This window comes from Microtus pennsylvanicus, chromosome 8, assembly GCF_037038515.1.
Source record: "Microtus pennsylvanicus isolate mMicPen1 chromosome 8, mMicPen1.hap1, whole genome shotgun sequence".
Classification (NCBI taxonomy): Eukaryota; Metazoa; Chordata; class Mammalia; order Rodentia; family Cricetidae; genus Microtus; species Microtus pennsylvanicus.
This window is the reverse complement of record NC_134586.1, coordinates 25,428,828-25,444,474: the sequence shown is the minus strand read 5'-3', so window position 1 is coordinate 25,444,474 and position 15,647 is coordinate 25,428,828. Positions and strand designations below refer to the sequence as shown.

The 15,647-nt window shown below is 41.1% G+C and overlaps 1 protein-coding gene across 1 annotated transcript in view; it reads left to right on the top strand.

Moving 5' to 3' along the window:
* Positions 1 to 326: 326 nt before the first annotated feature.
* The window catches only part of LOC142856068 (alpha-1-inhibitor 3-like), a 49,142-nt gene continuing 33,821 nt past the window's right edge, over positions 327 to 15,647 (top strand). Inside the window, exons 1-8 of the mRNA XM_075982869.1 lie at positions 327 to 454; positions 3,393 to 3,576; positions 4,281 to 4,440; positions 4,554 to 4,606; positions 9,328 to 9,348; positions 9,616 to 9,784; positions 10,170 to 10,254; positions 11,257 to 11,365. Coding sequence (XP_075838984.1) covers positions 369 to 454; positions 3,393 to 3,576; positions 4,281 to 4,440; positions 4,554 to 4,606; positions 9,328 to 9,348; positions 9,616 to 9,784; positions 10,170 to 10,254; positions 11,257 to 11,365 — 867 coding nt within the window. The 5' untranslated portion in view covers positions 327 to 368. The remainder of the gene's footprint in view (positions 455 to 3,392; positions 3,577 to 4,280; positions 4,441 to 4,553; positions 4,607 to 9,327; positions 9,349 to 9,615; positions 9,785 to 10,169; positions 10,255 to 11,256; positions 11,366 to 15,647) is intronic.

The window sequence follows — 15,647 nt, the reverse complement described above, 5'->3', positions numbered from 1 at the left end:
AATCATGGCACAGCCACATACTGCAAAGATTTATTGCTCAGTAGTATTAACACTGAGAACATCTGCTCTAATTCAAACCTGGTAGATTCTATGACCTTGACTCTTTTCCAACACCATCCACAGCTGCTCTGGCACTTTTCCTGAGACTGTTGTAATTTATTTGAGTTTTTTCGAGGCCACCACTGAATACAGTGACACTAACAGAAAACTCTTGCAAAATTCCACTTCTCTGTTTGGCCACCTAGGGTGGAGCTTCCTATTTGCACAGGGCACTCATAAATAGACCACTGTGTTTCAAGGGATCTCCGCAATGGTATTAGGGAAGAGAACACCATAGGTACCATCCTCTTGTCCTTTCTTCCTACACCATGTGGAAGGGCAGGCAGGCTCTGCAATGTCTTATTTCAGTTCTTCTTGCCTTCCTGACTTCTGCTTCCTCACTCTATGGACAACCGTGAGTACCACCAAGGTCCTCTTAATGGTTAATTTAAGATATAAGAGCTAGCTAGCAATATGCTTAAGCTATTGGCCAAAGAGTATTAAAAGTAATATAGTTTCTGGATGATTATTTTGGGAGTCTGGGTAGCCAGGAACAAGCAAGCAGCCTTCCCCAACAATTGGCACACCAATGTGGGGCTGACTTAATCCACATAAAACCTGAGAAAGTTTGGAAAGGAGTCCTAGACACAAAAGAACAGAGTTAAGCATGGCTTTTTTTTGGTAGCATCATTTTCTCGGGTGGGCTCTGCTTGCTAGAAGAAAGCAGAGGCATAATTTCTTTAAAAGGCATGATTCAGCAGCAACAGCAAAAAAAAAAAAAAGAAAGAAGGAAAGAAAGAAAGGAAGGAAGGAAGAAAGGAAGGAAGAAAGAAAGAAATCTGCATGGTTTTAAAATGGTGGCTTCTTGCCAGCATCAACTCTGGCTCTTTCAGGAGGCCAAGCACGTGAATGGGACTTGTGGGCAGCATGCTGCAAATTACTTGGTGGCAACATGGACCAACTAGTTACCAGAGTTGAGGTTGTGAGCATGGCTCCCACCCAGCAGTCTCAGAAGCAGTGAATGGACTGCCACCATGTTGGAATTGGTGGAGCCAAAAGGCAAAGCAGCCTTAGTCCTAGCCAATCTACTTTGTATTTTAAGAAATGGTCCTGGTCAGAAAATGATTACAGATACACAATAAAGACAGATCAGAAGGGAAAAAAAGACCTCTAAATGGGTCACAGTGTTGGATAAATGTACATAGGCTTGATAGAGAGAAGAAAAAGAATATAGACAGTTATAAAAGTAAATGGTTATTTTAATAAAGTTTTTAAAGAGACAGAGTACAGACAGGCATTGATTAAAGGAGTAAAGAAAAATAAGTCAGTAAAGATGAAATATACACAGAGAGTCTGGATTATGTATATTATTATGTTTTCTTTGAATTTTTTTACTGTAAATGAGCTAAGTTCAGAGAGACATTTCATTGTATGGGATGCTAAGCTAAAATAACATATATTTTAAAGGTATCGTGACTTCAAAATTTGGGTCTAAGGATTTGTTGCTTTGGAAAAGAGGTTCTTCTTTTGTTTTCACAGAAGATGAGAACCTATGGATTCCTTCCAGACTAATGTGGTTTGATGGATCAAGATTCCCCCAAAGGTTGCCATGAACATCCCCCCAAAATTACTTTGCCCAATAAAAAACAGGAAGCAGTTTGGAGAAAGCTACTCCCAAATTTCCAAATATTGTTTATAAATGTTTCTTTATATTTAAAGGGGGATATACTATAGAGATCAATACTTTACATTGGTATGGATCTTGGTCTATTGGTACAAATTTAAGATCAATTATATATATATTACTCTTGGTTAAGGTACTATGTTTGTGCAGCTCATTTAAAAATATAATGTATAATTAAGAAATACAGGTTAATAGATAGTCATCTGTAATAGTAAAACTTGTTAGTTAGGCTTTCTAGACATATAGAGATATATTTCAGTTAGATAGATAATCTTCAAACCTTTTAAAGACCTACAGAATATGGCATTTAAAATGTTTAAATTATTAACTTAAGACTTTTCATGACAATGAGACACATCTGCTCCTGGCAGCATAAATCTATTTAAAGAGGATGATGGTCATCAAAGAGGCTCCTGATGGAGTTTTTTGGCCATTTGGGAAAAAAAAAACTACTCTTGCCTAGACTGCTTGATATTATACTGTATGAACTGGATAGGGAAGAAAAATGACTGCTGGACTTGCCTAAAGGTGAGACTATCTTTTGAGGTTCCTGCTTCATAAAACAGTCTACCAGATATTCTGCAGGACACAGAAGAAAGCAACTGATGGACTTTGCTACTACAATGCAGAACAGATCTTTGGGTTTCCAAGATCTTCATAGGAAAGTCTACTAGATACTATGGGCCTGTAGGCTGAAGATGGATGCCCAAATGTTACAGAAAAACTTTGAGTGACTGTCCAGGCAGCAAGATGTCTCTGTCAAATCTAGAGTTTTGATTAGAGTTGCTTACAATGCACTTCCTGTTAACTTAGGTAATAGTATATCCTTCAGGAGTCTTTGGTGGAGTTGAAGAATAGATAGATATTTTTCCTTAGCTATGATCAAAGATAAAGTAGATATAAATGTTATAACTGTAATTCTTGCTTGATACCTGTTTTGTTATATGTAATTTTTTAAACTAATTTTTAAACTACCAGTAGAACTTGTTACTTGGTGCCCAAATAGCCACATTATCAGGATAATATTGTTGAGTGGCTTTTCTTATTATCTTTGATCAAAAAAGTATATTTAAAGTGGTAAAAATCAAAGAAACCTGTTAATTTTTTTTCATTATATGATGTAGTAATGACAGGCTAGATTTGGGTCAAGTTTGGGTACAAAAAACCCGGATGCAAGAAGAAGGTAGAAGATGATTTCTACAGATAGCCTTTGGCACCTGCTCAAGTGTAACATGTATGAATCATGCAACTCTGGACTGTACAGTCACATTATAAATCTTAGGTTTAAGAGTACCTGGAAATAAAAACAGGGCACTGAACTATTTTTCAATAATTAAATGTGGTAATTAAGAACAATCTTCATAAATTTTTATGAAAATAATAATTATTCTTTCCGCGTTTTCATTTTAAAAGATTTTTAAAAACTCCTAGAACTTGAATGCTAGCTGTTTAAGTGAAGGGTGTACATGCCATTTGAACCTGTCTTGATGGATATCACTGTTGAAGCCGAGTTATTACAAAAACTGATACTTGTCTGACCTCTCTACTGTGTCAGGTGTCACCTGCCATCTCAGCTGTAGAAACATAGATGGTGATAATTAGCGTAATGAAACTCCAGTCATGGACAATGATACCTGTCCTCAGCTGACCCGAACTCTTTTCTTTACAGTAAGTATATGGCATTGGTCCCTACCCGGCTCTACACTGAGACCCCTGAGAAAATCTGCTTCCATCTATACGACCTGAATGAGACAGTGACTGTCAGAGCCTCTTTGCAGTTTCGCTCAGAAAGCAGAAGTCTGTTCAATGAGCTTGTGGTTGACAAGGACTTGTTCCACTGTGTCTCCTTCACTGTGAGTACGGGGACCGGTCCCAAATTGTTTTCTGTATTTATGTACATATGTGTGCAGATATCTAATGTACTCACATCATTCTGAGAAAGATTAATCTAGAAACACATCTACTTCTTCAAAATAATAGAAATTCAGAATATTTACCCAATAAACAAATAGCACAGATTATCCCAACCCAAAATGGGAAGAGCCAATACTTGTGCATATGCTCCTTTCCCACTGAAGTCTCTCAGAAATCCCACCACCCAGAGGACAAAGGATTTTGCCACTTCATAGTAGTCCCTGCTAGTACATTATAAGCTTCAGATAGCAGCCCAACTAGTCAGGACTACATCTCCTTTGTGTAACTGATATCCTGGGAAAGTTCTGGGTTTCTTCTCTGGACCTATCATGAAGACACAATTCCTACTGCCATTAATACATTAGTTTTCACTCTACCTTGGTTTCAGGGTTAGATCTAATTCTCAGTCAAGATAGCACATACTCCATATAAATAAATGACTGTGTCTTTGTTGCTTCCATCAACTCATATGAAACATTGTGCTTTCTTTTCTTACTTTTTTCCTAATGTACCCTCTTCCTCAAAATGCTTAAACAAAAACTGATGGGCCTCCCTTCCTTCCCGTGGTGTGGAAGGAGCGGAGGGACTCTCAGCCCTCCAAAGGGTCAGATGGTGAAGGGTCTTGTGTCCCTCTCGTTCTCAGCTCCCCAGAGTCTCATCTTCCTATGAGAGGGGGTACCTGTCTGTCCACATTAAAGGACCAAAACATGAATTCAGCAAGAAGAATATGATGTTGGTGTGGAACAAAGTGAATGCCGTCTTTGTCCAGACAGACAAACCCGTGTACAAACCAGGACAGACAGGTGCGAAGCTCCATTATGGGCAACAAAAGTAAGAAGCCCTTCTCAACATGGCACAGAGAAGGCCTGGGTCTGGAACTCACTAGGAAATCCTCTCTCTCTCTCTCTTTGTCCAGTCAAATTCCGGGTTGTCTCTATGGATATAAATCTGCACCCTCTGAGTGAGTTGGTGAGTCTTTTACATGTGGCTATTGGTGGGTTCATGAAGACACAATGTTACTGAAATATTCTCATTTCTAGCCCCTTGCTAAGGTATGAGTTGATCTTGCTTCCTATTCTGCTCATTTGCCTATTTATATCTCTTCCTCAGTTACTATTGGCCCTGCTATGTTTTCCTTATATGTTGCAGTCTGTTACTGGTTAAGAGCCTCTGGGCTTTCTTTATACTTCATGGAGACTTTTACTGTACAGAACCTTTTGGCTTAATCATGTTTTTCATGATGTTTTTGTAGTTTCTGTCACGTCGTGCCATCCTTGAAGAATTCGTTTCTAGTCTAATGGGTATTTCTATATGCAACTTTGTATTTAACACTTAGGTCCTTCCCTAAATGGACTCTCTTAAGTATAAAACAGCATTTACCAGTCTCTCATCCTCCATACTTCAGCAAGTTGTGGGTGTCTGTGCTAACCACTCTCTGCTACAAATAGAAGCTTCTCTGACAAGGACTGAGAGATGCTTTCTAAGTATAAAGATCAATAGGTAACAGTTGGTTTGATACCATGCCCTTTAGCAACATAATAACAATGAATTCTCCTTTAGGGCCTATGACACATCTAGCCATAGGTTCTTGGCCCGACAGGGTTGTCAAATGTGGGTTTCATCTTGCATAATGGGACTTAAATCTAGTCAGAGAGTGGTTGGTTACTTCTACGACATTTGTATTACTATTGCACCCAGTGGGCATGTCTTGTTCTCATAGTTTATAGGGTTCACAGCTGGGTAAGATTGATGATTCCTCACCCCCTTGCACCCCTACCCCACCCCTGTGGTGTGCATAGCACCTTCCAGCTCCACGAAAGTTAGACGGTAGGGATGATGGCTCCAATCAGCAGCAGCTTGACTGTGGAATGTGAAGGCCCAAATTAAACATATGAATAGCATCCTCTCTTCTCAAGGACCATAGATTACTGTGTCAGAGAGGAAGGGAAGAGCCTAAGAGTCAGAGGTAGTGAATGAATACAAGGGAACAGTCCACTGGACTCGGCATGGCGGCCACAAATATGAACTTACAATTGTGTTAGCATGCACAAGCACGTGCAAGATCAAGCCAGACCAAACCTTGGCATGGAGAGGAGAGATGTTCGTGAAATCCCACCTCTAGCTGAGGCGCTGGTGCTAACTGATAGCTACTGGGAGAGGTCAGTTTTCTTTAAGAGTACAGACCAAGGTAAGTCTAACTCCATCCTTCATTATATACGCATATGTATGGACACTCTCTTAATCGCTCTACCTAGCTCTGTAGGCTTGTGACACTATAAAATTCCCAGCATAGACTGTTGACTCACTTCCTAGCATTTTGTGTGTCTGTGCATAATACATTTTCATTCTGTGTGTGTGCATGTGTGTACACATGTATGTGCTAGCCAGAAGGCAATCTTAGCCTTCGTTTCTTGCGTGCTGAACACCGTGGGTTTTGACTTGGTCTCTGGCTCACCTGGGGCTTGATGATCAGGCGAGGTGGCCTGGCCAGGGACCCTGTGAGAGCTGGCTGTCTCTGCTCCCCAGCTATGATGACAGCAGGCACCCGTTCCTGCTTTTTATGTGGATTCCATAGATGGAACCCAGGTTCTTCTGCTTGAACAGCTAGCATTTACCAGCTGCCTTTCCCTCCTGTCTTTCACTTCCTGGCTTCATGAACATTACTGCACCTTCATTTTTATTTAGGTTAAATTTATGTCCTCAGATTAATTCTTTCTTCAGAATTTCATCAACTGCTCCTCGATGTTTTGTGTAAATTTTACTATCAGGTTGCAGTTCTACAATTAGACTTGGAAATGTCATTGAAATATTAATAATGTATATATTGATTTGAAAAGAGTGTTTAATAACACCTTTAATCATTTAATAACAAATGTTTCTATGTATTTCTTAATGGCTTGCAATGTTCTTCTTAAGCCTACTGAATTTCCTAATTGACTTATTCCCCAAATCACAGTTTTCATTAATAAATGGTGTTGATAGAATTTATAATTCATTTCCTTCATTTTCATGCAATTAAGATCTTTTTTCTATGTACCCCATTACTTTTTCTCATGTGGATCTTGCTGAATTCCCTAGTCAAAATGACTTATCTTGAATTCCAATAGGTTTTGTGTGCCAGTTATAAAATGATCTTGCTACTACTGTACACAGTAGGGTTCATTTTCTCTGCCAGTTAAAGAATTAAAAGGCAGGAAAAATCTTGAGCACAGCATGTCGAATCTGCCAGCAAAGAAAGGCTTTTATTAGAGGTGAGGAAACACACACACAGCAGGAGCATGGGCGGGAAGACCCTCTGCAGAGGGGGATTGGAAAATCCTGTCTCCCCAGGGCTGGGGTCTTTGAGGAACTTTAAGGGATCTTTCTTCCCTAATTGGTTTCTCTGCACCCTTCAACCACGCTGAGTGGTGTCTTCCACAACAGAATATCAGCAACTAGTTATTGTGGGCAATCAAGAAGAGTGCAAGACCCTCTACTGCTTTGGGGGTCTCTAGGGCCTCCCTGGCCAGCAACTCCTAAGGAGATATCTCATGCCTACCACTGGGACATTTGTGCAGTGACCCAGGGCCGTCAGGAGCATTATCTAGACTTGCATTGTTCTCCTGACTCCTTTCAACTTATGCTTCTTAATTGACCTAGAAAAGAGTTTCCATGTGGTTTTTTCATGGATTCTTCTTTGGGTTAGCCCTCGCACCCTCCCCTATCGCCTCTCCCATCCTACACACTCATTCCTGTTTAAATATTTTGTCCCCAAAAGTGCACCTGTGCTTTGGCATCACCTATGTCATGCTTTGTCCCCTACCTTGGGGGATTTCCCTCCCCAGTGGTCCTCTTCTAGCTTCCTTGCTTGCATGAGACTCTAGATTAAACACGTAGCTCTATTTGGAGTGAGGCGCCACATGTAAGAACACACAGCAATCATCTTTCTGAACTTGTTCTGCCCAAATCCGTGAAGTCCCACAAAAGCCAACAAGGAGACCGAGTCCCATATGTAAAAACAAAGATCCTTTATTTTAATCAAGTTTGCAAACTAGGTCTCTCTGCATGTCCAATGTATTGGAATAACCTGAGAGCCCCGAGCTCAGGTAGAATTGGGTTTTTATAGTAGTAAAGGTGGGGGCGAGGGGTTTCTGAGGTTTAGAACCCCTGATTGGCTGACATTTGTCTAGGGGTGTCCTGGTGAGAGTGTGCTGGCAGGTGGTCCTGTCTACAGTGGTTGGAATGCTAGGCGTTTCCTTTGGATGGTCTGTTCTTGGGTTGGAGTCCAGTAACAGCTTGTGGTTCCTCTTACAGCCAGGCATTGCCTCAGGGTAAACTACTGAATCTCAGACCTCTTATTAAATTTATCGAGGGCCGAGTTCTACTCTGGCAGGTGATAATGGTTGGAAACAAAGAACTTCCTTTGGGTGACCTGTTCATACTTAGCTTATCTTGGCTGGCCCCCACAAACTTACCATTATCATTTCTGGAGTTTCACCCACTTGCCTGCAAATTTTGTGGTTTTGTTTTTTGCAGCAGAATGAACTTTCATTGTGTACACGCGCACCAGAGTTTCATCAGCCATTGTCATGATTTATTCTTCCAGACTTTCAGAAATAAGCTCTATATCACTAAAATTCCCTTACAACTGCCCCTGCTTGCTCCCTCTTCAACTGCTGGAAGTGATCGTGTTTTCTGCAAGTTGATGCTCACCTAGAATAAGTTTACCGTTTCAGACAGCTCAGCTATAACAGAACCTTAAATGACCTTGCCACCTCCTGCTTACTGTGTGATCTTCACCTCATCAATCAGAAACACTTCGCCCACAAAACCTCTGAACATGCAGCCGCGCCTTACTCGGCAGCAACTCTCCTTAGACACAGAGCAGCTATGAGCCCTTTCTTCCTTTGTAGTTACTGTTGTTTATTTATGGTTATTTATTCCTTCTGTGCATTTATTATCCTTCCTCTGACCTAGAGCAATGGTTAGACACTGGTTTGCTCTGCTGAACTGCGTCCAGGAGGCGAATATGGAGTGTGTGTGCTCATTAGACGAGGAGTGGGAAGCCAGTGCCCTGCGTGGAGCGGGCCTAGCTATATGTGTGCCCAGGACACACCCCAAGTTAAGCATTATAACTAGATATATTTAAAAACTAGTCACCCCACTTCACACTGGAAATGTTCCTGATTTGAACAATAGATTCTTCAATCTCCATACTGTAAAGGCTCAGGGTGGGTCTCATAGCACATTGGAGATACCTTGCTGATAAGGGCCCACGAAGCTCCATTTCTCAGTTCCTATCCGTTAAGAGGTTCGTATGACTCTGAGAGTGCTAGAACATACACTTAAAATTTCTCTATGGTGGTTAATTGGTTTGCAATGGACTTTGTTGCCGGATATTAAACTCGCTGAATTCTGGCTGAAACTCCCATCATATGGTCCATGCTGTGACTCTATTGAATTTGCTGTCTGTGTGAAATTTCTAAACCAGTGGTTCTCAACATTCCTAATGCTGTGACCCTTTAATACAGTTCCTTATGTGGTGATCCCCAACCATACAGTTGTTTTTATTGCTCTATCATAACCATGATTTTGTTACTGCTATAAATCATAATGTAAATAGTTTTGAAGATCGAGGTTTGCCAAGGGGGTTGTGACCCCCTAGACTGAGAACACTGTTCTAAACTAACCCTGTTTTCCCTTTGTTCCAGTTTCCTCTGGCTTACATTGAGGTAAGAAACTCAACTATCTCCTATTCTAAAAGAATCAGTCCGCTGGCAGTAACTAGACGTTGGCACACCATAGCAGTTCTATGGGTTGGCAGGCTTCCACCACCGCCCCAGATAACTGGTTCATATCCCCTACTTCACCTTTATTCCTCCCTGTCCAAAAGGAATATTAGCAAGTTCCCAGATGCTCCACCACACACACAGTGCTCTCGGATGTGTGGCTGCAGCTAACACTTTGTCTACTCAGAAAGTCTGCAACCTGTTTCACAGGATCCAAAAGGGAACCGCATTATGCAGTGGAGGGATGTTACCACGGAGACCGGGCTTAAGCAGCTGTCCTTCAGCCTATCCTCAGAGCCCATTCTGGGGTCCTACAAGATAGTGATACTAAAGCAATCAGGAGATAAGAAAGAGCACTCCTTCACCGTGGAGGAATTCGGTACGCCTTGGGAAGACTGACAAGGGAAAGTGGCTGGCCTAAGTTTCTGGTTGTCGTGGGATGAATTCTTCGGGAGACATTAAGTTCCGGTGCATAAGACTGGGCTTCATCTGACTCTCGCTAATCTACCCATCTAGCAACGTGGAGCTTCCAGAGAGTTCTGGGATTTTCAGAAGCAAATTCTTTGGTTTTTTCCTCTTTAAGTAGATACCTCTGAGCTTTTCAAACTGGATATAACCTATGACGGCTCAACTTTCTAACTTTAGAGGGGGCGGTTACCTCAATAATATGAAATCACCATTTCTTGGCGGAGGCTGATCAGTTAGGCAACTAGAAAAGTCATTTCCCACCTGAGTTTCTCCTCCCTCTCTCTCTCTCCCAATAGTGCTTCCCAGATTTGAAGTTCAAGTAAAGGTCCCAAAGGCCATCTCGATACAAGATGAAAAGCTCAACGTGACCGTGTGCGGGATGTGAGTCAGCTGTGCTTAACCTTCTAGCCTTAAGAATATGCTTGAACATAAAAATATCTGGGATAAGGCCTCACAGGAGAGTCTTTACAAATGATAAGGCTGTGTGGCCTTCCCTCCTAGAATGTTCCCCCACGGTGTTCATTTCCTCTTCATGTCCCTGACTGCTCTGCATCCATCACTGCTTGACCGTTCATTGTGTATGTTGCTGATGATAATTCTGATGACACCAATGATAACATTAACTGTATGAGGCAGTAGAGAGTTCCTGCCTTTGGAGACAGGAAGGTACCTAAAAAGATTCCCTGACCCACGTGAAGAGAACACAGGCACTAAATTCGGCATTCTCCTGACCTATTCCGGGTGGACGCAAAGAGCGGAGAAACAAGAGTTCCCAGTCTGGCTCTACTTCCGGTCACTGCCGCCCAAGCTGAACTTTTTAAAACAGCTCACTTTTCTGTTTGCGTTTCTGTACCTGATAAATAAGGACCCTGGGCCACAGCAACCGAAATTGCTCTTTAAGTCTGGAATCGCAGTAAGCCAAACCACGGTAGAAGGAATTTGCAATGGGGGCTGAATCAAACAGAAGAGGCACACCCGAGCTCAGGACTGCTTGTCATTAAAATAAACACACTCAAAAGGAAACTGACAGAAAGAAGGCAAAAGATGGAGGAAGTCTGTTAGAATAGCTCTGAGTCCTTTCACCACGCTTCCCAGTCCTCTCAGCCCCCGCCCCCCATTTGCTAGCTGAAGTTCCTGATTTGGTCATTTAATCTTTCCAGAACTACAAAGGGGAGAAAATCCTGTCGTCCCTCCCGCCCCAGAGGTTCTTAATGAGGCAAAATTGTTAATATGTCTAGTTAGGAAGTGTCATGTGGTACTAACGGACCGTGTTTGCTGTCATTGTGAAACTACATAGTCAGTCTACTGCTACAGATGGACCAAGGGAACGTGGATGGAAGGACTTAGGGCTCTACTTTAGGAAGACTCTTGTCTCTCTGACAGGTATACCTATGGGAAGCCTGTGCCAGGACATGCAAAGATACAGATATGTTATAAATATAAGGAGCATATCGAGAATAAAGAGACTGGATGCAAAGAAGTCAGGAGCCGGGTGAGTAAATCTGTTCAAAGGCCTGTTTTCAATATCCAGGGTTAACTAACAGAAACACAGACAGCAAGACTGAGAAGAAACGCACACCCAGATATTAAAAGAGGATGTTCTGGGACCTTGGGACCTCAGGACCTTGGGGTGTGGCTCTGTGGTGGAACACTAGCCAGGCAGGTGTGCAATTCCCAGCACCCCCACCACCTCATTGACAATATTGATAGTCCTGGGACCCACTATTACTATAGGGATAGGTCAGCACCTTTGCGGCTAACCTTGGCCACCAATAATTTTTAGTATGTATTCATTGTACAAAAGTAATAAGTTTATGACATTTTCATACATAAGGATTCTGTATCTTCACCATATTCCCCAGTCCCATTGCCACCTCTGTTCCTGTGTTCTCCTCTTCCTGTGTTGCCCTTGCTACTTTCAAGCCTTTTAGACTATTCTTTGAAAGTATGTTTTAATTGGCACATATAGAATGTGAGTAAATTGTACCAAACAATAGGCTTCTTTCCAATACATTCTTACTCGTGTATCACATACTTGATTATCTCTTTCGTCACCTTCGCTCTTCCCCCATACGTCTTGCTGTCCGACTCTTCTTCCCCAGCGGAACAGCATCTACTTCGCAGTCTTTTTTGTTTTCCCCTTTCATGCGGCGGAAAGCACACACTGCTGTGTGTCTAAGTCTGGTATATTTTGTGAAAGGTGACAATCCCCAAGCCTGTACCATTCTCTGGTCCAGTTTTGAGTATCCACTCATCAACTGATGGACTCACTTGTTTGTGAATCAATAAATGCCAAGCATGCACGTGAACACAGCTCTTGGTATCCTGATATAGGTTCCTTTTATACACTCCTGATAGATGATCATGTGGTATGTTGACCTTGCGTTTTCTGAGAAGCGTCTATACGTACTTGTTAAGTGGCTGTACTAGGCTGTAGTCTCACGTGACCACAGTGTATGAAGTGTAGAGAGCCCAAGGTCCTTGGGCTCACAGATAAGCATTAGGGAAACCAGGTAGGTTAAACATGCAGGATCGTCTCCTCCACCCAATGGAATGGGTGTAGTTAATGTCCTGGTATCTGTAGGAGCAGGACACACCTGAACCCTCAGACTATACGTTTATCCCAGACTCTTCCTTTCCAGACCCTTATCTTGAGCTTTGTTTCTCAGTCTATAGAACCCATCCTTATGAAAGTTGTCATGTGTACTTTACAACAGACTTGGTGACATCTGTGCTCCCTGTAGGGCCAGGCCACTCCGGACTCCCACAAACTCTTATGTTTATTCGTTAGTTTATTCATTTAGTCATTCTCCATAGACCCTTAGCTGAGCCTTGTTTTTCAGTCAATAGACCCCATCTTTATGGAAGTGGTCACATGTACTTTGTAAAGAGTCTCAATGTAAACATCTTTTAAGCTTTGTTGCATACACATGGGGTTGGGTTAATTTTTTTAAGTTCATGAAAGTTTATTTAACTCAGCTTAATGTTTCACTTGTGTCTTTTTACTTTTCTTTCTAAAACAATCTTATTTAAAACAATCCCTATCCCCTCTCCCTCCTGTGCTCCCACTTCCTCCATCTTCTCCCCACCCCACCCCATATCCACTCCTCAGAGAGGGTGAGGCCTCCCATGGGGAGTCAACAAAGTCTATCACCTCACTTGAGGCAGGACCAAGGCCCATCCCCCTGTAGCTAGGCTGAGCAAGGTATCCCTCCATAGGGAATAGGCTCCAAAGAGTCAGCTCAGGCACTAGGGGTAAATACTCGGTCCCCTGCTAGTGACCCCACAAACTGCCCAAGCCACACAGCTGTCACTCACATTCACAGTCTTATGGGGGTTCCCCTGCTGTCAGTTCCACTAGTTCAGGTCAGCTGTTTCTGTGGGTTTCCCCTGTCATGTTCTTGGCCCCTTTGCTCATAGATCACTCCTCCCTCTCTATGGCTGGACTCCAGGAGTTCGGTCCAGTGCTTAGCTGTGGATCTCTGCATCTGCTTCCATCAGTTACTGGATAAAGGTTCTGTGATGACAATTAAGGTAGTCATCGATCTGATTAGAGGGGAAGGACATTTTATGTACCCTCTCCACTATTGCTTATCTGGAGTCATCCTTGTTGGTTCCTGGAACTACCCTAGTGCCTGGTTTCTCACTAACCCCATTAATGGTTCCCTCTTTAAAGGTATCTCTTTCTTTGCTCTCCCTCTCTGCCCTTCACCTAGCTCGATCTTCCTGATCCCTCATGTTCTTCTCCCTGCTCCCCTTCTCACTCCCCACTCCTCTACCATGCTCCCCTGTCCCTCTATGCCACTGCATTCTGGTTTTTTACATTCTGTCTGATGCTTGTTCCATGACTTTCCCTGGTCCTTTAATGCCGTGGTTATGTTGGAGATATATCAGGTGGGCTGAGCACATCGCAGGTATTTGCTCTCTTCATTGTGATGAGTTGTGGATCTCTATCGTGTCTTTAGAGATTGAAAAGCAAGAGTATTTGATGAGGGCTAAGATCTACACATATCTGAAGTATAAGGAAAAGTCTTTGGAATATAATAAGGAGCTATATTAGTTTAGGAAAATGGTAGTGGTGGCTCCCCCCCCAAGAGTCTATGTGACTGTTGAAGTTTTCTATTTCTTATTGGTTTAACATTTGTATTTTCAATGAATGTAGAAATTTGTCCATTTATTTTAGGTTTTCTAAATAATTAATGTAGTACAGGTTTTTAAAGTATTCATTTACAATCATCTAAATCTTTTTAATAATTGTGTAATGTTTCCTTGTAAATTTCTGATTCTGTTAATTTGAGTAATTTCTTTCTGTCTTTTGGTTGATTGTTCCAAAGGTCTGTTGATCTTATCTTCATAAATAACCATATCTTAGACTCATTAATTCTTTGTATTCTCTATTTCTATTCTACTAATTTCTGTCCTAGTCTTTATTATTTTCCCATTTATTAATATTGAGTTTCTTTTTCAAATCCTTGACTTCTATCATCAAGTCATTTATTTATGTGATTTCTCTCCTTTTTTATGCCAGTATTCAGATCTGCAAATGTCCCTCTTAGGGCTGCTATGAATGTGTTCCAGAGGTTTTATTGTGCTGTGTTTTCATTTTCACTTAATTTCAGGATTTTTTAATTTTTCTTTTTTTATTTCTTCTTTGATTCACTCATTATTCAGTAGTGAGCTGTTTCATTTCCATGAGTTGGTGTAATTCCAGAAATTCTTTTGCTGTTGGTTCTAAGCTGTATTGCATTGTGGTCAAATAAGAAGGACTAGGTTATTTAAATTTTCAACAAATATGTTTGTTCAGATTTGTTTTGTGTCCCAGTTTGTAGTCTATTTTACAGAAACTTCCATTTGTTACTTCAAAGAATAATAAGTATTCTTTGGTGTTTAGGTGGAATATTCTATAGGTATAGATTAGCTTTATTTAATGTATGATGTCATTTAATTTTGATGCTTCTATGTTTATCTTTGGTCCAGATGCCCTAATAGGGGAACTGAGGTTTAGAAATCAACTGTAACTACTGAATTGGGTTTCATTTGTGTCTTGAAGTCCAGTAGTATGTTTTTATGAAGGTGTGTGGGCTAGAGTTTAGCTCATATATGTTTAAAATTGTATTGTCAGTTCAGTTAATTGTTCCCTTGATAGGAATAAAGTATTCCTCTTTTTCTCTTCTCTATCCTTGAAGATAAAATGAGCTTCTTGTAAACCACAAAAAGACCAATTTTGTTTCTTAACCCATTCAACTGTCCTGTGTCTTTTGATTGTAGAGTTAAAGCCATTAATATTTAAAGTTGTCTCTGGAAGGTATCTGTTGATTGCTACCATTTTATTATTTTGTTGATATTTGTGTTTAATTCTATTTCATATTATGATAATCATAGCTTCATTTTTTCTTTTCAGTAGACTATTACCTCTGCTTATTACCCTCCTCAGTCCAAAATATTGTTTCTAGTATTCTCTGTATGGCTGGTTTGATGGACATTAATTCTTTTAGCCTGTTTGTCACTTCGAAGTCTTATCAATTTTAAGATCTTCTTGAGACTTGTGAGTTGTTTCCTTCCTGAGCCTTGTAATTCTTGTTTATGTCCTGGGTCTTAGTGAGCCTCCTTCCAGACAGAATGTTTAAACTCAGATGAAATTCCTATACAACACTCTGGAAATTATTATTTTTTATCCAGATGGTCAATTAATGAGTGTGTAGTACTAAAGTTGCCCATTATGATTGCGTCTGGATCTAGCTATCCTTTCCTTAGTAGTATTTCTTTTATGAAGT